The 25613-nt window shown below is 32.8% G+C and overlaps 1 protein-coding gene across 1 annotated transcript in view; it reads left to right on the forward strand.

The window, feature by feature from the left end:
* The first annotated feature begins 815 nt into the window (after positions 1-815).
* LOC122524862 (homeobox protein 5-like) overlaps positions 816-25613 on the forward strand; it is a 75576-nt gene continuing 50778 nt past the window's right edge. The window contains exon 1 of the mRNA XM_043647347.1: positions 816-3226. Within this exon, the coding sequence (XP_043503282.1) occupies positions 1774-3226 (1453 nt within the window). The 5' untranslated portion in view covers positions 816-1773. The remainder of the gene's footprint in view (positions 3227-25613) is intronic.

A 25613-nucleotide genomic window follows, 5' to 3' on the forward strand; every position in this document is an offset into this window, starting at 1 on the left:
GAAGAATAGGAGGATGAGGAAGGTGAGACGAAGAAAGGCAAACAGCATGTTCCCTAGTAGTAATCCTGTTGGGTGGGGAGAGACAGAAGGAAGGAAGGAAGGAAGGAAGAAAAGAGAGGTGTACGAAGAAAAAGAGGAAGATATCACAAGAGAGGAGTAGGAGAAAAATAGTGGCTCAGTTGCTGGAAAGGGGAAGACAAGAAAGAAAGAGAGGGAATTAGTAGTTGCGGTGGAATAGTGGTAGGCGGTATCAGAAGGTGCGAGGGGCGGAGCTAAGGCTAAGCTCGACGAATAGGCGCATGATTAAATGGAGTGGTGGGGATTGAACGAGCGTAATCAGCGCAACGTTTCGTCAATCGGCCGGCAGGTGTCGGGCAAGCGGACAAGCAAACGGGTGGGTTGCGTCAAAGTGGGTGTGGCCGTCGGTAGGCTACGCCCGGTAACGCCCATTGTCGACCCACCCGCCGTTAGCTCGGCACAGACGCGTCGCGGCAACCAACTGGACACAAGCGGCACAGCCCGGATTGACGGCGCCGCACAACGGCTCCGTCGAAAGCACCGTCTACCAGCAACTTCTAGTACGGTAGAGTTTCTCTACCTTCTCTCTCTCTCTCTCTCTTTCTCTCTTTATCTATCTCTATCTTTCTTTCTTTCTCTCTCTCTCTCTCTCTCTCTTACTGTGTTTCTCTTTCTCTCTTTCTCTCTCTCTCTCTTTCTATCTCTCTCTCTCTCTCTCTCTTTCTTTCTCCCTCTTTCTCTTCACGCTGCTCTGTCATCGTCTCATCATCGTCCTCGTCCGCGTCCTCGTCCTCGTAGTCGTCGTCAATATCGTGTGCGTTCTCGTCGTTGTTGTTCATCGACGATTCACTAACTGGTCGGCCGTTACTTCGATGGTGTCGTCCTAGCCAACCAACCGTACGTTCGTTCGTTCGTTTACTCGTTCGTTCGTTCGTTTGTTCGTTCGTTCGTTTGCTTTCCCTTTGAGACAGAATAGTAGAGTGCGTGGTTCTACTATTTAGTCGTGTCCAGGAGCCGCCTGAGAGAAGAAGAAATCGTGCGTCGTTGTTTTGAAGAAAAACGCAGTGCGTGAGTTGGTCGGCTACTGTTACTACTGTTACATTGACCAATGACAACAACCCCGTCGTGAACAAGAATAAAAAAGGAAAAAAACTTTCCTTTCCTGTTCTTGGGCAGATAGTTTGTCAAGCTATTCTTAGTGACTGCGGGAGTTTTCTAACTGTTTTTGACATATGTTGTGGGACAAAACCATCGGTTTGTGCTCCATCGATCGTTCTTCGGACTATTCGAAGAATTTTTTCTAAAGTGGGGGAAAGCAAAGGGAGAGATGGACAGGAATATTCGAGCGAATACGAGACGGATACTTAGTTGTCCGTCGGAATGGGAAAAGTCGAAGGTAGAATTTTACGCCTGAGGTAAAAAGTGTAAATGAAAATTTTATAGACGGAGAAAAGTGAAGAAATCTGAATCTCGTTGAATGGTGATCGTGTTATCGACGTAAGTTTAGGGTAGAATATGTTTCTGGACGTATCAATGCGTTACGAATGACCGGTGCATTAGTGACGAGAAGAAGAAGCAGAAAAAAGCCAACAGCAACGTTGGAAATAATTGTACGAAAAGAGAGATGAGTGTACCAAAGTTCAAATGAACGATATTGACACGAGAAAAGCGTCTCGGATGGACGAGTAGGGATGTTAGACGAGATAATCGAGTTAAGTTTGATCGATCTAATTCAATAAGATCATTCATTAAAAAATGTCCAACACGAGCGTGGAATCCTCGTCGATAATGGTGGAGGCAACGGATGTTCGAGAGATGAGGCAGAATCAATCGCGTCTCGAACAGGAGACCGATGAGGCGGAGAAACGTGATCAGGATAGATGCGGCGAGAACGCGGATAGTGATTGCGAAAGCGACACGAGCGAGGTGCTCAGCGTCGGCAGCGAGCCAACACCGGCGAGCGTAGTTGGTGTTAGAGTTTGTACCGGTACGAAATACGGTGATCAGGAATCGGCCAGCAGTCGAGGTGAATTTAGAGAGGAAGAAAATACGAGGATATCAGCGACCCCGTCGCCCTCGAGCTCGACCAGTTGCAACGACAGTTACTATCATCGAACTTCCAGCGGTGGCGGTGGTCCACACGTTTCAGCTCCGAGTCCTTTAGCTTACAGTCAAGCACCGTCATCACCAACGGCTTCCTCAGTCAGGTCACCAGCATCTTCTTCCGCCACAGCATCCTCTCCTGGTCGACCGGAAACTTCGGGGCAAGAACCGATACTCCCCAGGTATCAGGTAACCGGTGGTAGCCACCAACATCTCCTACCTCGATATGCCTCCAGGGAAACTGAAATTCCGGATTATCCGAGTCGCGTTCAGCACGGATTAACACACGAGATAGTTTATCCGAGCGTAGAAAGACTACATCGTACACCGATAAGCGTTCCTCTGGTCACCAGGTTATCCTTGTCACCACCGTCGGCCATGACGGTAACCGGACTTCAAGCTACTACGCCGACGATCCTTCATCCGAGCGCGTGTAGAGACCCTCGAGAAACAAGCAACTCCCTGATGCCGCATCCTGTTCAGCATCTACATCATCATCCGAGCGCTCACGGTCACTTGCATCAAAGCTCTCAGGTACAACACGTGCCGGCTAACGCCTCAGTCCATCAGCATCAACATCATCGATTATCTGTCAATAAGATACTCCAAAGAGACGAGTCTTTATCGCCGACGGCTAGTGCAAAAGGGCCCGATGAAAATGGTCGAACCGTGGCTACTTCCAACGGTGTTCAAAACAACGCAAACGGGAATCATCACAATAACCACAACAATAATAACAACAACAATAATAATAATCTACAACATCAAGCGAGTCTGAAATTTAGTATAGACAACATATTAAAAGCGGACTTTGGTAGGAGGATAACCGATCCGATTTCTTTAAAAAAATCAAGACCTAAGAAAACTTCCTCGAGACCTATAGATCTTACTAAAGACTTTTTGGAATCGTCTTCCGAAGGATCGGAAAGGAGTACTTTGGAAACTGTTACGACCAATGCAGCATCGCCCACTGGCGTTCCTGCTGGTGTACCTACAACCAATCCAACTTCCAATCCACCCGGACCACCTTCTTCCGAACCAGGCAAACAGATGCTCTGGCCAGCCTGGGTCTACTGCACGAGATACTCCGACAGACCATCCTCTGGTGAGTTTTATATTTAATCTTTCATTCAATTCCTTATTATCAACTCCCATGACAATACATACAAATATTTCTCAAATCCAAATCGAAACGATCATCTTTGCAAATTAAAGAATATTCCTATATTCTAAAACACATTTAGTTGCATATTGCAAATTTTGTTAAATCAAAGTTTTTCATTTTTACAAATTTATGTACAATATTCTTTTATAATTTAGTTTTTATAACTGCGAATTGATAGCAGAATGCTACAATATATTTAAATTAGACAAAAATAGTATGTTTGTAGCATCAAATTAATAATGTTTACTCATATTTTGCAAGTTTTATCTCCGAATTTTTAAATTTTAATCGAATCGTAAACACGTCTCGTTCACAACAGAAAGTTACGTTTCCTAATTGGTTAAAATACTCAAAACCAATTTACCGAAGTTTCAATCTTTTACTCCTTTTAACAAAACACATAAATGATTATTAAATCCAACATGAAACAAAACTTTACACATTAATACAGACTAACCCTAAACATATTTCCTCTTAATATCAACAATCGCGGTGTGATCAAACAATTCCCAATTAAATTAGAAAAAAAAACGCCGTTCCTTTTGAAGAACCGGATGACAATTAAAATAAAACAAAAATCCCATAATCTCAACCGAACATATTTATACCTCTGGACCCTTAAATTGTTATCGGATCGTGTCTACGTCTCGTCCATAATATATAGAAAGCCACGTTTTCTAATTGGTTACGATACACACAATCAGCTACTGGAGTTTTGCGATCCGATCGTTATCTTCGTCAGATCCTTCTTGTTCTTTTTTTTTCTTCTATCCCTCTTTCTCTCTCTCTCTCTTCTCTTTCTGTCTATAACTCTTTAATAAACTTCAGCCGACTCGTTTGGGCTACCAAGTTATATACACACATACAAACACACGCATACTTAAATACAAATACATGCATACCTACATACATATATACATTTATCCATATCTACATACCTAAGCCTATTACATCGCGTGGCTGTAATTTCGCGAGGATGGATGGTCTTTACGAGTGACACGAGAAAACGTGTAATTACTTTGACTACTCGACTCAACTCAACTCGACTCGACTCGACTCGACTCGACTCAACTCAACTCGAGACTCACAGAGTGGCAACTTGATGAATAGCAGAAACGTTTCTTCGTCGCGTCTCTTTGCTCTTCTCTGATCTACGTTTCGCGCATTGTCGAGTGAACAATCGGTTAAAGTGTTAAACGTTCCTAGATAGAACCTTTTCCAGGACTCACGAAAATTTTCTTACTTTTCTGAACTAAACCTCTCTCATTCAGTTAAATATTCATTTTCCTTTTATTTTTCCTTTCTTCTTCTTTTTTTTTAACGATAGGAACTTAATACACGACAGGTTTTCTACCCAATGGGATTATTATTAACGTTTCTCCTCGTTGGTGTTGTTAAGTTGGTAAGATAAAATCGATCTTCAATTACTCGTCGAGTTATACGGATTATCGCGATTGGTTGAACGTGAAATAATTGCACAGTTTTAACTCTTTAACTGTATATAATTTCTCTACGTTTATATACAGTGAATCATCTAACTTGATTACCTCGAATAATTTCTATAATTGTGTAATTGATAAACTCATTTTTTTTTCCTAGGAGAGTCTAGTCACGTGATATCAAAAAGGACATAATTTAGTGTACATGATTTCTTGTTTTTTTTTGTTTTTAAGTTGATCTGCCCGAAATTCGAAGGTTATCTTGGGTTTTTCACATTTTTCTCTTTTTTTTTTGTAAATAGAATGCCCTATTTTTTTAATCACAATTTCCAAGTAAAACAAATAGTATTATCAAACATATTTATTAAAAATTATTTATTGTAGAATTTAGATATTATTCGAGGTAATCGAATTAAGTTTTCTCATTGAATATATAAATACTTCATATATAGATAAATATTGTAATAAAATATAAGGAAAGGTGGATAGAATGTAAAAGACGTAGTAACGTTCTTTCATCGTAAAAAGCAGATAATCAAATTTATATTAGTGCAGAGCTTAATTTTTTACAACGCTCCAATTTTCAATTCGTTATGTATCCTTTCTCTAAATCACTCGTGTATTTGTATCGCGTACCCGGCTCGTTAGGTTGAAAAGCATGACCTAACTTTAAATTTCTAAATTACTGTTATTGCTCAATTTTGAACCAATTCTAACAATTGAAAAAATACACACATTTATAAGTATTAATAAATGTGTCGCAGGGAAGTTGGACATTCAGTTAAGAATTTAGAACGTTATTTCGATCTTATTGAACGTTTCGTTCCTTCATCGGGACTTCTTCAGCAACTCGATCGTTAAAGAGTTCAGAATCTCTTATATATTATTATATTACCAAAACATACATTCTTCTATTTCTTAAAATAATAAAACTGTACTTAACAAAATACAACGAAACAATACAGTATTGTTTTGATTACGTGTTTAAATATAACTATTTATGATACAACGATTCATAGATGTTAAGTACATTATATTAAGTATATTATTAATACATTTATAGATGTTAAGTACATTAACAAGTTTTATTATTGTTGCTGAAGAAGTCTCGACGTTCAATAGGACCGAAATAACGTTCTAAATTCTTACCCTGTCCAACTTTCCTGCGACACATTTACTAATCATTTTATTTTTGGACAAACAACTAATTGATTTATAAGTATTTACAAATTTTGAAGTTCATCCGCCAGCTTAAGATAACCTAAAATCTTTTAAGTTTCGAATTATCTTACAATATACATATATATGTAAAGAAATATTCTTTAATTAATTTACCGCGTTAGCCAAAATCGTCGGTACATACAACTGACATACAAGTCAGCTGTTGTAAAAGAGAGGGGGAATAGATAAGAGTTGCAAGATCAGTCGCGAGCGTTTACTTGAGCAGTAGGGATGATACAGTTTATAACGAACACTAAGTGTCGTTTCTTCTCGTTACAGGTAAGAAATGTAAATATTAGTCACATAAGTTTGAAAATAAAAGTTTAAATCTTCTCGTTACAGAAACACAATTTTGTTTTTAACTGTATTCGACCTACACCATAAATAGTCTTATATATATAATCTATAAATATACAGACACAGACACACGCACATATGCATACTAATTAATATAATTTACCAATACAAGTATTGTATACCAAACTATTAACAAATGCAAATAATATATTTATTAAAACGATTAAATTTAATCACTATAATTGCATGTAACTCGTCATAGTCCGTGCCAAGTTCATCGATATCATCAGAAAAAAGCCGATACACGTTGGTGGGAAAATTGTTGCAGTGGTTGTAGAAATACTTTCTCGCGTTTAATCACGAAAGGATTAATGGTATATGTATTTGTGTGTATATGTGTAATTATGTGTATATGTGTATATTTATAAAAGATATAGTGTTAGTAAAGCTGTGATAGGGGGGTTGGTTTACTCGGTGTCGTCGATGATCGTTCGAGTAATTAGCCGGAAGGACTATTAACAATTATATGTTTGTAATTTGATGATTCGTGCGCATAATGAGAGGATTCTCTTTGCTTGAAAGCCGACACACTCGGACACTTACTTCGAGTACCCATATCGCGCCTTTCTTACGACCGTAATTCGCAATTAAAGTTGTTTTGCAAGAAAAGGGAGATGAAGTTAAACGTCTTCTACGAGATCTTTCAACGTATGCTATATAACGTCGAATACGAAAATAGAAATCAATTTAATTTTATTTTATTTTGTGTTTATCTCAAAGATTGCTAATCATTTTTTAATATTTTTTGTATTTTAATTTTTATTTAATATTATTTATATTTTGTTTGCGTCAATAAGTGTAGCGTTGGGAAATGTTTAGTGATTTATATTTAAATAAATAATAGTAATACTATATACTTTTTTAGGATTTTTTTTTTATTACAGATTATTATTACTTTATATTTAAGTGAAAAGAAACTTTTACATTTTAATATAATTTTATTTAAATAATATTTAATATTTTTTTTCTGCCTAAATAAATAATAATATTTTAAAATTCTAACTATATTTTTATTTTCTAAAGTTAAATATATTTCTGTGTTAGGAATCAAACAGAAATAAATAAAAAAGTGATTCCATTTAGGTTTATTTTATTCATTCGCGTTTTACAACTTGAAACACGTTGATGATTCACACGCTGTTACGATCTTTATGTTTTCTCTTCCTGAAGGAAATATTATTAAGTAGGAATGAATCTTGATAAGGTTTCTCAACAGTTATTCTATAGTATATCGAGTTTTTTAGAATGAAGTAAGCAATTATGACGATAGTAAAATTGTTTTACATTATCAAAGATAGGAATGGAAAGATAAAAGGAATGATAGAGCGAGAGAGAGAAAAACGTTTGTGTATTTAAATGTAGAAATAAAAGTTTATTGACCTCGGTTGTTAGAATATAAAAATCATCTTTCCTAACGACGATGTATTAATGATACCTATTTATTTAAGAATTATCATTCTCATTGTATCGTTAGCATCAATATGTTTTAGATACACATGTATGAATTTATGTTTGTGCGTCGGAACTGAAACAAATGTTTGCGAACGAAACTGGGGTTACTCTGTATATAAAATTGGTTGTTAATACAATTATTCAAAACAATTGAAAACTATACAAATTGGATACATATGTACGAATTTATCAGTTCGCACGCGTCTTATAATGTGCGTTTAAGATTAATTATTTAAATCCAATTAAGTACGTCATTAATTTAACGCTCTTAGAGAAATTGTTCTTTTTACTCTTTTTCTTTATGTTTCTTTCTCTTTCTTTTGAGTATGTTACGGATCCACCAAATTAGCATCGATCGGACTGTAAACGTCTAATCGTGATTTATGGCTCAAGGGGAAACACAAGATCGCTGATTTGTTCGAACGAACACGTGTATCATACGTAAGGTATATCAATGCTATTATATGAATATCTATGCATTTATGTGTGTTTGTGTGTTTGTGTATATGTAGATGTATATTATACTCAAGAGATTCTGGCAACATCATCGCACAAACGTCAGGACTTGTCAAGCAACGAAGTACTTAGAACGAACAGGCGTGTGCCATTGTACTCGAGTTTATCAACGATACTCTTGTTAAATAGATGATTTATCTACTATTTGGTTAATTAAAGAATAAAAAGAAATTACAATTGAAGTGAGATATTTATTGTTAGAGAAACAATTTATGATTATTGTTAGAGTCATTGTTTGAAGGTACTCATAAGAATTAATTTAATAATCTTATCTATCAGGGGGTTAATTTTAATTACAATATATTATTTTATATTCTTTTATTGGTTATTTATTATTATTATTATTATTATTAGTTTTGTTTCTTAAGGGATTTTTTTTAAATATGTTTAATTATTGAGAAATATTCAAGCGAGACATCGCAAAAACAGCAATTGAAAAAATGTTTTTTGCGTTTTTACTCGAATATCGATTATCATCGATAATTATGTATTCAAATTTCTGGTTATTTTGGGAAAGGGGGGCGAGGGAAAGAGGAAGGAAGATGTGAGGGTGGTTAAAAAGTTTTAGGATAATATATTCAAAGAAATCAAGAACTTGAAATATATTCGATATAGTTCGATAATTAAAACAATTAATTCCCCAAGTAATTTGAAAACAGAGATTCAAGAATAAACACAAATATTTAAATAAAATTATTAGAAAATTCTTAAATTTCGAATATGCAATCGAACATTTGACAACGTTAATGTTACCAACTAACAAAGTCTAATACTTGGAAAAGATAATAAAAAGTATGTTAAAAAAGAAAAGAAAAATAAGATCGTTATATTAAGCGACTATGTTAAAGGTATCTAGTCCTACATAGGTAAGGTAATTGGCATGGTAGCAGTTCAGTGCGAGACTGACTCGAAAGTGAAGTTTGTGCCAATTGTACGAGTTCAGTTTCTATCAGACGATCGTTCCTAGGACATTTACAGATAGACATATATACATGGCTCTATACACACACACACACATACATAAAAAGAGAATAAATATAGAGATAGAAAAAGAAAAACAGTTACACACATGCACACAGACATACGTATATGATTATACATATATTACTCATATACATATATGAATATGTACACACATTACATATGCACATACAATAATACATATACACGTATATAAATACATATATTAGTCAAATACATAGGTAAATACATACATTACACATAAATATACATTATATAGCAAAGATAAATAGAAAAGTACATATGTAGAAGAAATAGTTTGGTTTATAAAGCGCGTATCACAGAGAGTTAGAGCGTCGACTGGCAACTAATGACAGAAAGATCGTTCAGAGTCCGATAATGAGGGTCACGACTAATGGACGGTCGGACGTGCACAGAGGAGCGCGTTTAAGATTTCAGTAAGTGAATTTGTAGCCGATCGCTATCTCCCTGAGTATAAAGCGCCTAAGAGTGAAAGGCCCGCAACAAGTACCTACTTACTTACACTACCCTACTACTCAACTCGATTCAACTCAACCAACAAACTCAACTCAAGCAACTCAACTGAAGCAACCAAGTAAGCAACCCTGCCTTAAGAAACGATCTAAATAAAGTAAATCGCGATCTTGTACACCAAAAGATCCCTGATTATGATAGGAACGAAATGGAGAAGAGAACTAAAAGAGAACAACTTGAGATTATTATTACTTCATCGTGGTCACGTCCTACAGAATAAGAATAAGAATAAGAAGAGAAGAAGAAGAGAGAAAGAGAAGGAAAGAAGGTTCAAGACTTTATGTAGATCGTTCAGAGAGATCATGAATCTCCGGAGTGAGTGTAAGTGATCGAACATAAAGCTTTCGCGAGAGTACTAAACGTGGGAGGTTGAAGATCGCATCTGCTACAGGAAGTTGTTTGTCCTTCTCCTTTAATCAAACGAAATCACGATCAGTTAACTAGGCCAATTTCCTTCTAAACTTCGGATCGAGTAAACGTCCAATGATTATTTCATCTTCTTATTTTCATCCCCCCAAATATGAACACACGTTTAAAGAGTTCGAAGTTTATGAAATGAACAAAATCAAAACGCACTCTAACAATGAGTATAAATTCGTTTCATTGTACTAAAAAACTATTTTATTTAAATTGATTTTTTTACATTCATAAAATAAAATGAATCCGTAGGAGAGGGATCATCGGTCCCTTAATGATCGTTGTTGAATTTTATTATGAGTGTGTATTGTAAGAGATGAAAAACGAAAGATTTAAGGGCCAAACGAGGACCGGAAGTGGACCTGTCGTTAGCGACAACTACATGATGGACGCGTACTTAGGTTAAACATATACATAGGTATATATGTGTTGTACATAGATATTACCAGATGAAGGGACAGGGTCGGTTTACTCTCTCTCGTAATCGTTGGCGCGCGCGTGCGCGCACGCGAATGAGTGAGTGAGTTAGTGAGTGAGACTTACGTGGGTGGGCAACCTCGTGTCTCAGATTCTTCGGGCACACGAGGTACATTCCCTTAACGCGCTCGACGACACGTGGCACGGTTAAGAAAGATTTGGTAAATTATTAGCATAATACACACTTGGATTTTACCTCCTACTTCTTCTTCTTCTTCCATTTCATTTTACTTCATTTCAAATGATTCCCATCAATAATGTTCTTATTAAAATCATTAGACTTATAGTAATATACAATTTTAGGTGTATTCATTCCGAACATATTATTGATGCAAAGGAATAATTCAATACATTATTAAAAAAGAAAAAAATAAGATTTATCAATCCTTGCTAAATAAAATCAATCCTCTCTATTCATCAAATACTTAGAAACATTAGGCTAACAGGGACATCATAAATATTTGGGTATCTAAATTCTGAACATTTTAATATTGCAGAGGATCGTTCTTTTACCGAAAAAGAATTCTAACGGTAAAGGGAGCGGATCGTTGGTAGATAGATACACGCAAACAAACAAACAAACGCACATACACACACACACACACACACACTAATGCATGTATATAAAACTACCAACAAGCTGAGAGAGGTTCTGTTGTCGGCCGATCGCGTAACTCCGACATTGAGACAAGAGCTCGGGTGAGCTCGGTGACGAATGACGTTGTACGGACGGTGGCGAAACGAAAGGAACGAAACGGAACGGAACGGAACGGGAATACTTTATCGAGAGGAAAGTCGCAACCGGTCGAGCAACTTTATGGATCGTTCAAAAAGAACAAATTCGACTGAAGAAGTAGAAGAAGAAGAAGATGAAGAAGAAGAAGAAGAAGAAGAAGATGAAGAAGAAGAAGAAGAAGAAGAAGATGAAGAAGAAGAAGAAGAAGAAGAAGATGAAGAAGAAGAAGAAGAAGAAGAAGATGAAGAAGAAGTAAAAGAAGACGAAGAAAAAGTAAAAGAAAAAGAAATAAAAATAGATTAAGAAGAAGAAGATAAAGAAAAGGATGGTGGGAGGCAAAGGATCAAAAATATTCGATCACAGTGATCACGTGCGATCGTTAGCCGGTAGTCAGGTGGAAATTTGTTGTTCGAGTATCACGCAACCGATATATACTTCAACCTACGTAAAAAAATGCGATGGGGGCCCACCCACACTAGCTGAAAAACCGGCCGATCTTCTTCCTTCCGTACGACTATAATTTATCCTGAAATGACTGACTGCTCGTTAGACTGTTAGAGAGAAAGAGAAACAGAGAGATAAAGTAAGAAAGAAAGAGAGAGAGAGAGTTTGGTGTGCGTGAGATCGACCCTTTCTGTTGTCTCGAACGATTAGTATGTATCTTTACCGTATTCTTTGATCTTTCTATCCTTCTTTCCATATTTTTCTGTCTTAAACTTTTTCGATAGCAAATAATTACTTGGAATAGAACAAAGAAAATTATAATATTCTATAATTCTTATCTTTGCAATTTTTTTTTTTTATGACAAAATCGCAATTTGTGTCCAATGTGAGACGACAATTATTATATATATGAAATATTTTAATTATTTATATAAAATTATCGATTACTGCGTAATAATATATTATGCATATTTTATATTTATTTTTTTTACGAGGAAGTTTCATTATTTTCAAATAATTAATGCTAAGTAGATATAAAAAGATGGTAAAAAATTTTGGTATCTTAAAAATACAATTTACATTAATTTAAAAAATAAAAAAAGAAAAATTAAAAATAAACATATGCGTGCATTGAACTCACTTAACCCAGCTAAACGGGTTAAAACAAATCAAATAAATGCCAATATTGAAGGTAATAATTTTCCATTAATTTAACCAATCGCTTATTTGTATCTAATTAATTTCAATGGAAATAAATCATCCAAATTTTTTATTTGTTCAAACGTTTACGGATAATCACGAGTTTTCGAAAGTCGTTGATCAATCATTTTCAATAAGTTGAAGGAATCGTTAGGAATCTTTCTCATCTTCGTATAAACTTGGTATCCAGTTGAATATCCTTCATTCGAAGGACGAAGAGGGTAGTACTTATATGCACCAACCTAACTTTACGCGTTAATTACTTTATCAAAACGTTAACGTACATGTATGTACAATCTCGTTCTTAATTCATCCGACGGCCGTTTCAATTACCTTCCATGCACCTTCCTACCGTGCATTAAGATATTAAATGAAATCCATAAATTTGCGGAACGAGAATCGATTAATCACATGATCCTATCTCACTCTTTTTCTTTCTCTCCCTCTCTCTCTCTCTTTCTCTCTTTCTTTCTTTTTTTCTTTCTCTTTTTATGTTAGTTTTATTTTTCTCTTTCTTTTACGAATGTTTATCTTCTTCTCGAGAATGAGTTTTAATTGAAGGACCAAGTTCATTCTAATTCGCTATGTTTATCATGTTCGCTAAATTAATTATCTTTTAAATGATGCTTACTCTTATCGTTTATGTATTAAAAAAGGAAGATAAGGAAAAGAGAGAAGAAGAGAGAATAAGAGAGAGAGAGAGGGATAATAAATAAAATCATTTTTGATACGAATTCGTATCGTAGAAATAAATTTTATATTAAAAATGAATTTATTCTAATTAACTTTATTCGTCAGGTTCTTGAAATTAATTATTATTATCTCTTAAACGATACTTCTTTTAATCGCTTATGCATTCGTGGAAAAAGATAAGATAGAAATAAATAAAGAAATAAAACGCTCTTTGATTTAAATTCGTATCGCAAAAATAAATTTGAAATAGCAAAGAGAAATTGTTCATTTAATTTTGCATAATATATTTCAACTTTCTGAAATTAATTGCAATCTTTTAAACGATACTTATTTTAATCGTTTGTGAATTCGAGAACAAAGATAAGAGAGAGAGAGAGAGAGAGAGAGATAGACAGACAAAGAAAAGAAAATTGTTTTTAATATGCATAAAAATAAATTAGAAACATAAGAAAGAATTAAACGAGCGTGTGATTTTATCAGCTAATTTGTAAATGGCAATTAATTTCCAATAAAACGTTTCGCGATAATCATTTACTTTGTCTCTGACATTATTGAAGTAAGTTTCTCTTTCCTTTTCTCTTCCTCTTTTTCTTCCTCTTCTTCTTCTTCTTCTTATCTGCAACCAACTAGTCACCAGACACGAACGTCATAATCACCTTTAATTACTCTACTAAGAGTGACATTAATCCGGATATAAACTTTGAGATTTCGAACGATGATTATTACTCGGTGATCATAGATAGATACTGTAATAGGATTACTAATCGATTATCTCGATATGTATTTACATTAACGATTTCATGATGATTCATATATTCTCGAAAAAAAAAAAGAAAAAATACATATGGATATGTAGCTTTCAAAATTATGTAAAAACAAGAAAAGAAAAAATGAAACAGGAATTAAATATGCGATTCATTTAATTAAAATATACGTACGATCGTTTGGAATAATTCAATCAATTATTAATATTACGTTTTAATTACCGTAAAATCTATTAAAAGTTTCATGACATTTTATTCATTAGTTCATTCAACTAACAAAATCGACAAAAAAAAAGTAAACAAAATGTAACACTCGATGCATTTAATTTTAAATTGAACGCGTATTCATCTTTAATGAGATTTAAATTAATGATCGAAATATTATAAGTCGTAAAATATTAATATTCGTATCGTAAAATCGTAATATTCGTAAAATTTATTATCAATTTTAATACATTTCATTTATATTTTACAAAAACAAAATATTACATATAGGAAAATGTATCTAAACTAAAAAAAAAAAATGCTAAGTGGAATGAGTAAAATTTTAATAAATATACGATTTATGCGACTAACTAAATAACATAAGTGCAAATACTACCGAGAAATGAAAATGAGAGAAATGTGTATATGAGGTTTTGAAAGGCTTGGAAACGTTTAACGGATATCTGACGAGTTCATTAATAACTCTTCGTTGGTAGGTGGATGCCCATAGCTCTCTTCAGCTATTCACGCGCTTAATTGATTCTCTTACGTAATTACTGTTAGACCCTTCTCTCTCTCTCTCTCTCTCTCTCTCTCTCTCTCTAATGCGCCTGGAATCTTCACATCTACCTGTATACTTCCTTTGGAAAATAGCAAAAGTTTGTAACTTTGAAAAGAGAGAAAGAGAGAGCGAGAGAGAGAGAGAGAGATAGAGAAAGAGTGAAGATAAGTCGAACGACGTGTATTCTGTGTATAGTTCATTAATTATACGTTTCCTTGGTGGTATGCCTATTAAAACTATCGACGTTATAACGCAATAAAAGTTGTGTCGATTGATAAGTCTATTTGGAATTTAACCATAGCTCAAATGTCCCTTTAGTACTTTTTTCCTACTTTTTTTTTGTATTTTTTTGTTTTGTTTTATTTATTACCGGTAGATTTATTAATTTTAACGAATATTAATAATAATAATAATAATAATAATATTATTAATAATTTGGTTTGTAATGTCGACGAAGAATATGTTTATCATAAAAGCGAGACAACCACGAGCAGACTTGAAAAGTTTTGAGCTTATCACGGTATGGAAAACCATAAAACTCTAAGCTTCTGAACTCCTTTTCGTATGTTGGGTTCAAGACTTTTCTTTCCTTCTCGTAGTAGGCTAAAAACATTTTTCAAGATTAGTTCTTTCTCTTGAATCAAAGTGTAAACAATTTAGTTTTCCATATGAAACGAACTGGTATATAAGAATGCGTGTGAAACTTTTCTAATTCGTTTTTTATTTGTTTGTAATAGTTGAGTTGACGGTATCCTACAACTGTGTAGAATTTAAAACAAAATCAGTATCCTACCAACTAAGTTCTCCCCTTCTAAGTATAAAATAAAATATATTTTTGAAGTTATACTTCTTTTGGCGCGTTTGGGAAAATGTGATGAAAGTAAAATTTTTACGAGCGACATGGTAAAAATCGACACCACGAAGTTTGTCGGTATTTACGATGCGCGGCAAAACGATTTCAAATTTACGGCATGAAGTCGTCTCTTTCTCTTTTTTTTCCTCAAGCGGGTCACCCATCCAAGTACTAATCGTACTCAGCGCTGCTTGACTTAAATGATCGAGCGGAAAGTAGTTCTATTACCGCGCCATGACCGTGTAAACGTATGACCGATAAAATAATTCAATATATCTCCCTTGTATTTAGTGTGGATTGATATCTATATTTTGATATTTTTTTTTTCGAAGTTATTTTTTTGAAATTATTTATAAGGTTATTGAGGTTATATTCGTTTTGGTATGCCAAATAAGTATAACTTCTTACGTGCGTACATAAGTACACACACCAGTTTTTTTTAATGTTCGACGTTAGGTTCAGAAGACAATTGTTAGATATCGTGTTAGAAAAATAGATTCAAAGCAGTTAGTTAGAATTAGGAACACCAAGGAGAATGCCAAACTGATGGTATAAATGTTAGACCACCCTCGATCGTGTCAGGAATTCGATTCCGACATGGTGTTAGACTTGATAGTATCGAAGGGTTCGTTTTAATGAATCTATGGGGTCAAAAGAGAAACTTCCCTTTAGGATATCGGGAGGAGGATCAGGGTATGGGAGGGGAAGGGGGTAACTTGGTACTTTGGAAAGCTCGTTGACAGCTCGTGCATGCGAAGAATTCGAGAGGTTGCTTCGGAAAAATCATCGGACCCTTTTGCTCTCGATTTAAATGTCCCCTCTAAAACTATTACACGATCCGAACGTGCGTGATGCAGTTTTTTTTTCCTTTTTTTTGCTATGAGGAACGCAATAGTATCCTTTAGTCAAGGATAACTTTTCTCTTTTGACAAATTATTATTTTTTTTTTAAATTATTTTTTAATACAAATTAAATGACTTACTGAGTGTTAGGATCATTCGAAGAAATTCCTAAAAATACTCCAAATTTATATAAAAAGACAATGTGTATAAAGTAATATATAAAAAATGAGGACAACATAAATAAAAGGAAAAGAAAACAAAGAAATATGAGATGTCTATTCCTAAATATAATTAAAAAATATTCTTAGATATATTTAATACAAACTTAGATTGTTGCTCTACTTTCCATAGACCGAAAAGTATAAAACATTGAATAAGAAAGATTATTTGCTTTAGCGTATTGCAGTAAAGTGTAGAAGTGAAGTAGTGAATAAAAAATTGATATGTCGTCGGTATAACCCGGTTAGAGGAACATCGTGAGTAAGGTACAATGTAAAGGTACAGGTCGATCATCGACCCTACGACCACGACGAAGTCCAAGCAAGGCACCGACAGCTGTACGCTTCTATGCATGCACGCACGCACACACACACACACACATACATATATATATATATATGTGTATCTCTATATACTACACACGGATATAAATATCCCCCTTGTCTTTACGTAATAACCGAACGCCGAGTGGCTCGCGTGATCACCCATACCGAAATTTATGGGGATATTTTTGATAGAGAAATTCTCCGCAATATTTGTAGAAAAATGTTTAGTTTGAAAATTTGTTCAAAATTTATAAAATAATTTCTGTATGATTATTCGTATACTTTACTTTAAAGTTATCTTCTTTTATATGTTATTTTATGTTATTATTATTATTATTATTATTTCTTTTCTGAAGGTTTTATTATATATATATCTTTTTTTTTTATATATACTTAATCGCAAATAAAAGTGAAAATAATTAAAGTATTTATCGAGATTGTGTTCTTCTTTTACAAATTTTTATTTTATTTATATAATAACGACGAAAATATTAAAGAATAATAAAAGTAAATTCGTGATATTAATCATAACGTATTGTTAGTTTATTTGTTAAGATTACGTTACTCTTAATATTTATTTTCTTTTTCATTTTGTCATGCAATAATTAAAATAGAGAAAAAGAAAAAGAAAAAGAATGGCGAACCGTTAAGAACGACAGGAGAGGACGAAATAATTTACAACAGAAGTATTAAATCGTGTTTCTTTTAGACGAGATAGCATAGAAGAAGACAAATTGAACGATCACCGGGGTACGTAAGTAGTAGTACCTACGCTAAGTCATTTTCTTAAATTGCAAATTGCAGCGAGAGCGAACTGCTGCTAGTAAGTAGTAGTCGAACGATTTCACGGTTGGCCGTTAGGAATTATGCTTTTGCGGTAGCTTGAAATTAAGAATGGATACACCTAATTTTACGCTACTCGAGCGTAAAAAAAAAAAGAAAAGGAAGAAAAAAAAAATTAAAAAATAAATACCTACTACAGAAAGAAAAAAAAAAGAAAAAAAATAAAGTAAAAAAAATAAAAAATAAAAACAGAAATTAAAATAAAGAAACGATTAGTATGATCGTCGTCGTCGTCAAATACAAAATAATATTCGTGATTGCGAATAAACCTTTTCGAAGAACGTTTGAAATCGAACGAAGAGAGTGAACGAAAGTGGTGGGAGTGAGTGGGTTGTAGGGTGTTTAGTGAAAGAAGAAGGAGGTGGAGGAGGATAAGAGGGGTGGGGGTGAAGTATACATACATATATCCGGCCGACAGAGAACGGAGAGATTAGTAAATCCACATTATTAGCTTTAATGAGCCGAGACGCCGACCGCCTCTTTGCCTTAGGCAAGATCCCGTCGAGGTGTGTGGCGAAACTCGGCTGCAGGGTGGCCTCCTCCACCTTCTCCACCTCCTCCACCTCCACCTCCTCTTTTCAACTTCGAATACATCCCTGCATACTATTAATCGATTAACAACGTATACTTCGCTATCCTTACGTTTCCTTCATCTTCTCGCTTACTTTTTCTCTCGAATATTTTTTTTTAATTGATTATTTTTTTTCATTACGTTAAACCAATGAATTGTGTTTAATTTTAAAAGTTTTTTTTTTAACGATTTTGAATAAAAATCTAACATTTTGGTTAATCGATTATGTGAGATTTTTCTGTTTGATTCTATTGAAATTAATAAGACTAAGCGTTATACTTTGTTGAAAAACAAAATTGAAAATAATTACAATAAAATAGTAATTTTGTAAATATACTTAATATGTATGTAACATTTTATGCAACATTTGGTTAATCAATTATGTGGGATATTTTTCTGTTTGATTCTATTGAAATTAATAAGACTAAGCGTTATACTTTGTTGGAAAACAAAATTGAAAAGAATTACAATAAAATATAGTAATTTTGTAAATATACTTAACATGTATGTAACATTTTATGCAACATTTGGTTAATCAATTATGTGAGATATTTTTCTGTTTGATTCTATTGAAATTAATAAGACTAAGCGTTATACTTTGTGAGAAAAAAAATTAAAAAGAATTACAATAAAATATAGTAATTTTGTAAATATACTTTAAAACATTTGTTAATCATCCAGTATAAATCTTTTAAAAAATATTCCAATTATTTGATATATCATGAGTACTTTTTTTCTTCTTTTTCTCGTTGTTTTTTGAATTAATGATCTGATACAAAATTCGCGAACAGTGAACGATAGAAAGAAGAAGAAGAAGAAGAAAAAGAAAGAAAGTAAATAATTTTCGAACGTTAGTCTGAATAAAAGAGATTCGTCTGAAGTCTCTCGAGTGAATTTATACGGGGGAAATCGATCGACGTCGCAAAGCGATTATTCACCAGGCGTCTCTATTAATCTTGCAAATTCAACGACGCCACCGCCTTCGAGGTAGCACCGAACGGGAAGGCAACAATTTCCTGCTTTATGCAAATTGCAACTTCCCAAATGTTTCCTTTTATACAGACTCACTTTCTTCTTCATGTCCTTATTTTTTGTTCATCCCAATATCGAAATTTCAATTCGTTTGAACAATTAATTAAAAAATAAGACCCTAATAACCATACCCTATAATTTTGTTCAACAAATATATTCAAAAACAATATTCGATTAATGGTCATTTTATTGAATAAAATAATTTGTAAATAATATAACAAAAACAAAAAGAAAAGAGAATTTATATTCACACGAATGATTAAAAAAATAAATTCTAATGATTGTTACGTACGCTTATATTCGTTTTTTTTTTGCAATTAAATACAGAGATGATATTCAAACTGGTGATACCGTCTAAAGAGAAATAATCTTTAAACAATAAAAAAAATAAAAATACATATATAACAATATTAGTAATCATAATGATATTTTACAAATAAAATGAATTAACGTTGCATAAAAGAAAATTTCGTATTTCGAATAAAAAATCGATTATACAACCGGTTCGTGATACGCCATTAAATTTGATACTTCAATTTAACTATTAGCATTTCCACCGAAGGTTAATAATACGGAATAAATGAAAGGGAATTAAATCAGAGTTTATATACGTTATATGTACATTAAGTAAGTACTTAGAAGTGCATAATTATTAGCAAGGCTCGATCGAAGGTGGATCTCTTAGTTTGTGTGTGCATCAATTCTGAGATAGTCTTTCGAAAGTTATAAGAGAGAAAGAGAGAGAAGGAAAGAGTAAGAAAAAGTAAGAAAGAAAGAAAGAAAGAAAGAAAGAAAGAAAGAGAGAGGCGGATGTATAAAGTGAGGGGACCCGACTGATCGTAGTCTATGATTATGTTCTTGACTTTCGCGGTCAAGCTCCCTCATCCATGCTTCCACGGTTCCTTCTATGGTCTCTTCCTTCCTTCTCCATAAGAACGTGTGCTTGCTTCGCCTCTCTCGCTATTTATAGAGGCTTATTACTTTATTGGAACCCGACTTCGAATGGTGCATTCCACCTACGCATTCTACAAAGAGAAAACTTTCTCTCTTTCTCTTTCTCTTTCTATCTATCTATCTATTTCTTTCCCTTTTTCTTTTCCATATTTTTCTTTCTCATTTTTTCGGTTCCTTTTATAGTACAGGATTATTGAAATCGGCACGTTAACACGGATACCACAAATTGACGACGTGGCAAATCATTCTACTTATACATTCGTATATACAATTAATGTGTGTGTGTGTGTGTGTGTGGATTGTTTCGTTTAATTTTGTGTATTCAATTACAGAGGTTATTTAATTTTAAGCGTATTCTTATTGATTATGATTAATTTTATTTAATGTGATTGGTGTACGCGTAATTTTTGTAAATGTTTTGTATCATTGGTCAGGTTTCAAATTTAATTTGAGTGATGGATAGTTCGTGATTAGGATCAGAACGTGGTTTGAATTATAAATTGATTCATTACATATTATTTTCATTTTAAACATTAAATATTTAATTACTATGAACTAGAAAAAAGAACTAGTTATGACTAAATCCTGGTATACCTAAACTAACGTTAAATAGCTAATATTTAAAATAAAATAATGAATAAATTAAAAATAACATTCATCAATATATTAAATTACCCAATACAACGTGTGATTTAATAGACGTATTTTAATTAGGTTTAAATCATAGTATTAACGATTGAAGAATATTTGAACCTTACATAATCAATACAAGAGTTCATTTAATATTACGAAGAATTAGGAAACGTGTAAATAAATATTCGAATATTATAAATTATTATCGATAATTGTCGGACAAGTGTCGATAAGTTCGATAAATAGACAATGCAACGTCATTCGCCTTCTACAATTAGCGGAGACCTGAAACAGGTGATACACGAAAGTAGTCACGCCCATTCGATGTACATTCAAACTTCTCTCTCACTCACTTGGTTTTTTTTTTTAACGATCATCCTGTTCACGAATCAGGACTCTTCATCGAACAAGAAATATAGCTTCGAGAATGTCGATATTCATTTATTTATACAACTATCTTTCTCTCTCTTTCTCTCTTTTTCTAATCTTAAACTTAAATTTGTTATAAACGAAGTTACAACACAAACATTATGCTTTTATTTTCTCGTTCTTTTATGGAATTAGTTGCTTTGCCTGTCCGTAAGAAACATTCTTCAGTCGTTCGTTTAAAGGACATCAAAGAGGAAGGAATTAAAACGCTTTTATCTTAGTTTTATTGAGAAATTAATAATCTGCTTCTCGTTACGAACCTTTTACCGAGATAAGAAAGGAAAAGAGGAACAGGAAATGATTAAACGATTATCGATAAATCTATTCGTTTCCTTTTATACCCTACTAATAACGATAATTATTATAATAATGATGATAACAGTAACATTACAAATAATAATTATCATCAAGATAAAATATTAACGAAGATTCAAAATGAAGGCTTATCAATTTCGTGATAATAAACTTCTTTGATGTAGCAGTATATAATAATAATAATAATAGTGATGATGAGACGACGATGATGATGATGATTATTGCCTTAAATAAAATATTAGATATAATATATAGTATTTGTTATTCTCCTTGCGGATATGGTGTTAAGAACAAATCCGCAATAATCACATTGCTTGTCGTAAGAGGCAACTAAAATGGAAAATTCTTATAAGAATTTAGAAATAATACCCGATTATTAATATCAAATAAATTGATAATAATTGTTATCGAATACAATCAAGATTATCATTAGAATTTATTGTTTATTTTATTAGTAAATTAATTTAATTTAAAAACTATTAATACAGTTATTTGGAATTTAACTTATTGATATAAATTCAATGTTATATTCCACTAAATTATTAAATTAATAAAAATATATATATACATATACAAATAAAAAAATAAAAAAAATTATATATAAATTATAATATTCAATCTCTAAATTAATTAAATTAGCTCTTTGAACCAAAAATTTCAAAGAAACTGAGATGAGAAAGTAGCAAAGAGACCACAAAAGTGTACACTTGAGAAAATAGAGTAAACTTTTAAGTGAGAGAGAGAGAGAGAGAGAGAGAGAGAGAGAGTAAAAAGAAGGAGGAGACTCGTTACGTTAAACTAAGTGGAAAAGATCGGAACGTAAAGTGGGCTTTGTCATTGGACACTTCCTTGAAGCTGGTTACGGATCTCTTCAGGATCGCCGTGAAGTACTGTTCGTCCTTGCTGAGGCATTATTTTTCGCAGGAGCAACGATTCACTAACGACCCTTTCTCGATAATTATCGGTGCCCTAACCGGTGGGTGCGATCATTACGCATCGTCCTGGGACGACCCTTAAGAACCAAAAAAAAAAACCTTTACCTACCTTTTCATTGTTGCTAAGAAAGCATCGTGAAATCCCAAACACGGTTATTAAATTTTATTTTCTTACTCGTCTCCTCTTCTTTCTCTTACATTTTGAACTCATACTATTCAACAAATTTTAGGAATTTTTCTATCATTTGTTGGTCTTTTAATTCTTATATTTATCATCATCTTCATCATCATTATTATTATTATTATTATAATTATTACTATTGTACAAAAGATTTTTATTATCGCACAATTTATCTACTCTTGTTTTTAATGACATTTAATATCGAATTAGAATTATATTATTAAAAATTGATTCATTAATTTTGATTTATTTAATAATAATTAATTGATATTATATATTATTACAATATATTAATAATAATCATTTAAAAATCGAACTATTTAAATAAAAATTAAAAAACTTACGAGACATATAGCTCGTAAATAAGTTCAGAGATTGTTTTTGGTCTCGTTCAGTTTTGAACGATACATTTACCTGAAAAATTTTATACATTGTTCTTGAAGGTGAACGAGTTCGGGGAAAAAAAATGATAACAATGCGAACAATTCGTGAGAATGGGAGAATGAGAGAAAGATAGAAAAAGTAGCACATTCAACGCATTACTCGGTGAAAAAAAATAGAGCTAGAGAGAGAGAGAGAGAGAGAGAGAGAGAGAGAGAAAGAGAAAGAAAGATAAAGATTATCGATGGGATAAATAACTATAGACGAACGAAACGAGGAGGATGATTTATATGGCGTCGAGGATAGAAACGAATCGAGACGACTTCGCATTCCTATGAAACAGAAAAATCTATTCGGTTGTACGAGCCATACATAATTTATGAGGATTACTTAAGAGATCCCTTTTTAATCTTTTTATGTATTGTGTGTGTATTTTTTATTATTCTTATAATAATTAATATCGTACTATGTAACACATTGAAATTTAATTTACATATCGTATAAAATTATTAGAGCGTGATTTAATTATTATAAATTATTATGAATGATTATGATAACATTATCTTTTATCTAGATAAATGTAACGAATTACAAAATATAAATGCGTACATTTCTATGATATTATTTTAAATTAATTTTAAATTAATTGTATTTTTATAATACGCACATATAAAAAAATGACATATATATATATATATATGTATATATATTATATTTAAAATTAAATAATGTGATATTTTGATCATAAATTTTGCAAGAAGATATTTGCAAAAGTCGACACACATTTCTATAAAATATTTTTAAATTAATTTTAAATTAGTTGCACATTTTTTAATGCGCATATATAAATAATGACACATATATTGTATATTATATTTAAAATTAAAAAATGAAGTTTTTATCATAAATTTTGCAAAAAGTTATTTCCAAAAGTAGGGTCGAACAAATTTTTCGATAAAATGGCGTTTAAGAAGAAGAAATCACCGGTGGTACTCATTAAAGGAACTTCGTTGAAGCTCGGACATTCCTCCTTGGAACTCGCGCGTAATAAAGCGCCGCGAGTTTTGTGCGAGTAAAGAGAAACGACCTAAGCTTCTTGTCGAATACGTTTGAAAGAGGAAGAAAGAGAAAGAGAAAGAGGGAGAGAAAGAGAGAGAGAAAGAGAAAGAGAGAGAGGGAAAGAGGGAAGAGTTTAATCGCGTGGTCGCGACGTACGTCGCGAGGGCAACGCATTTAATCAGCAAGTAGTTTCTTCGAAACCTTCCTCTTCCCTCTTCCCCCTTTCTCTCGTCCCCCTTTATTCCCTTTTACTTTACCATACACTCACATTACATGCACAGGCATATATTCGCACACATACACGTTCGTAAATTAAATTGTCCCTTTACGCGCACATCTGTGTGTGTTACATAAATAAATATAATTATTTATAAATATTTATTTGATATTACACTTTGAATTATTGTATTACGTAATAATTTAATTCATTTATTTTTATATTTCATTCGTTTATTTATTTATATTTTATTTATGTTATGCGATTAATGCGCTCGAATATTTGTCTTATGGTGTTAAAGGTAAGGAAGTAATAAAAGAAGATAAGAAGAACACAAAAAAAAAATAAAAATATAAATAAAAATGACAACTTTTCAAATATGATAAGAAAATAGAATGTAAAAAAAAAAAGAAAGAAAGATGAGAGAATCGATTTACGAGACATAGAACTTTGACGTGCTTTTACGGTCGACTCTTATCGAAAAGGACACGATGGAGAAGTCAGCTTGTAAAGTTACGGCATCGTATTTAGTATCGTTCTTCTCTTTCCTACGAGAGAGAGAGAGAGAGAGAGAGAGAGAAAGAGTGACGTCACTCGCGAAATAGACTCGAGAAAGAAGAAGAACTATTTAAATCTAGCATTTTAAATTCCTGTAGAAAAGAAAAAAATAACACTTTGTGTTATAGGCACATAAGAAAATAATTTATTTCTACGATTAATAAAATCATCATAAAAAAGGACGAAACAAAATAAGAAAGCTAATATCACCGGTATAAACCTAAACAAAGTTATGGTATATACACATAAACATGTGATATTATATTAATGATTAATAAAATCACAATTAAAAATGAAATAAATTGTAAATCGATCAAAAGATAAAATATACCCAATTATAATTAAACATAAATGAAGCAATAAACAAATGGTCGAAACGAGAAAGAGAGAGAAAGAGAGAAAGGGGACAACTACTACTCTCTCTCTTTCTCTCTCTCTCTCTCTCTCTTCCTCTCTTTCCCTCTCGGTAAAGTACCAGTCGGA

Source organism: Polistes fuscatus, unplaced genomic scaffold (genome assembly GCF_010416935.1).
Source record: "Polistes fuscatus isolate 324 unplaced genomic scaffold, CU_Pfus_HIC Scaffold8, whole genome shotgun sequence".
Lineage (NCBI taxonomy): Eukaryota > Metazoa > Arthropoda > Insecta > Hymenoptera > Vespidae > Polistes > Polistes fuscatus.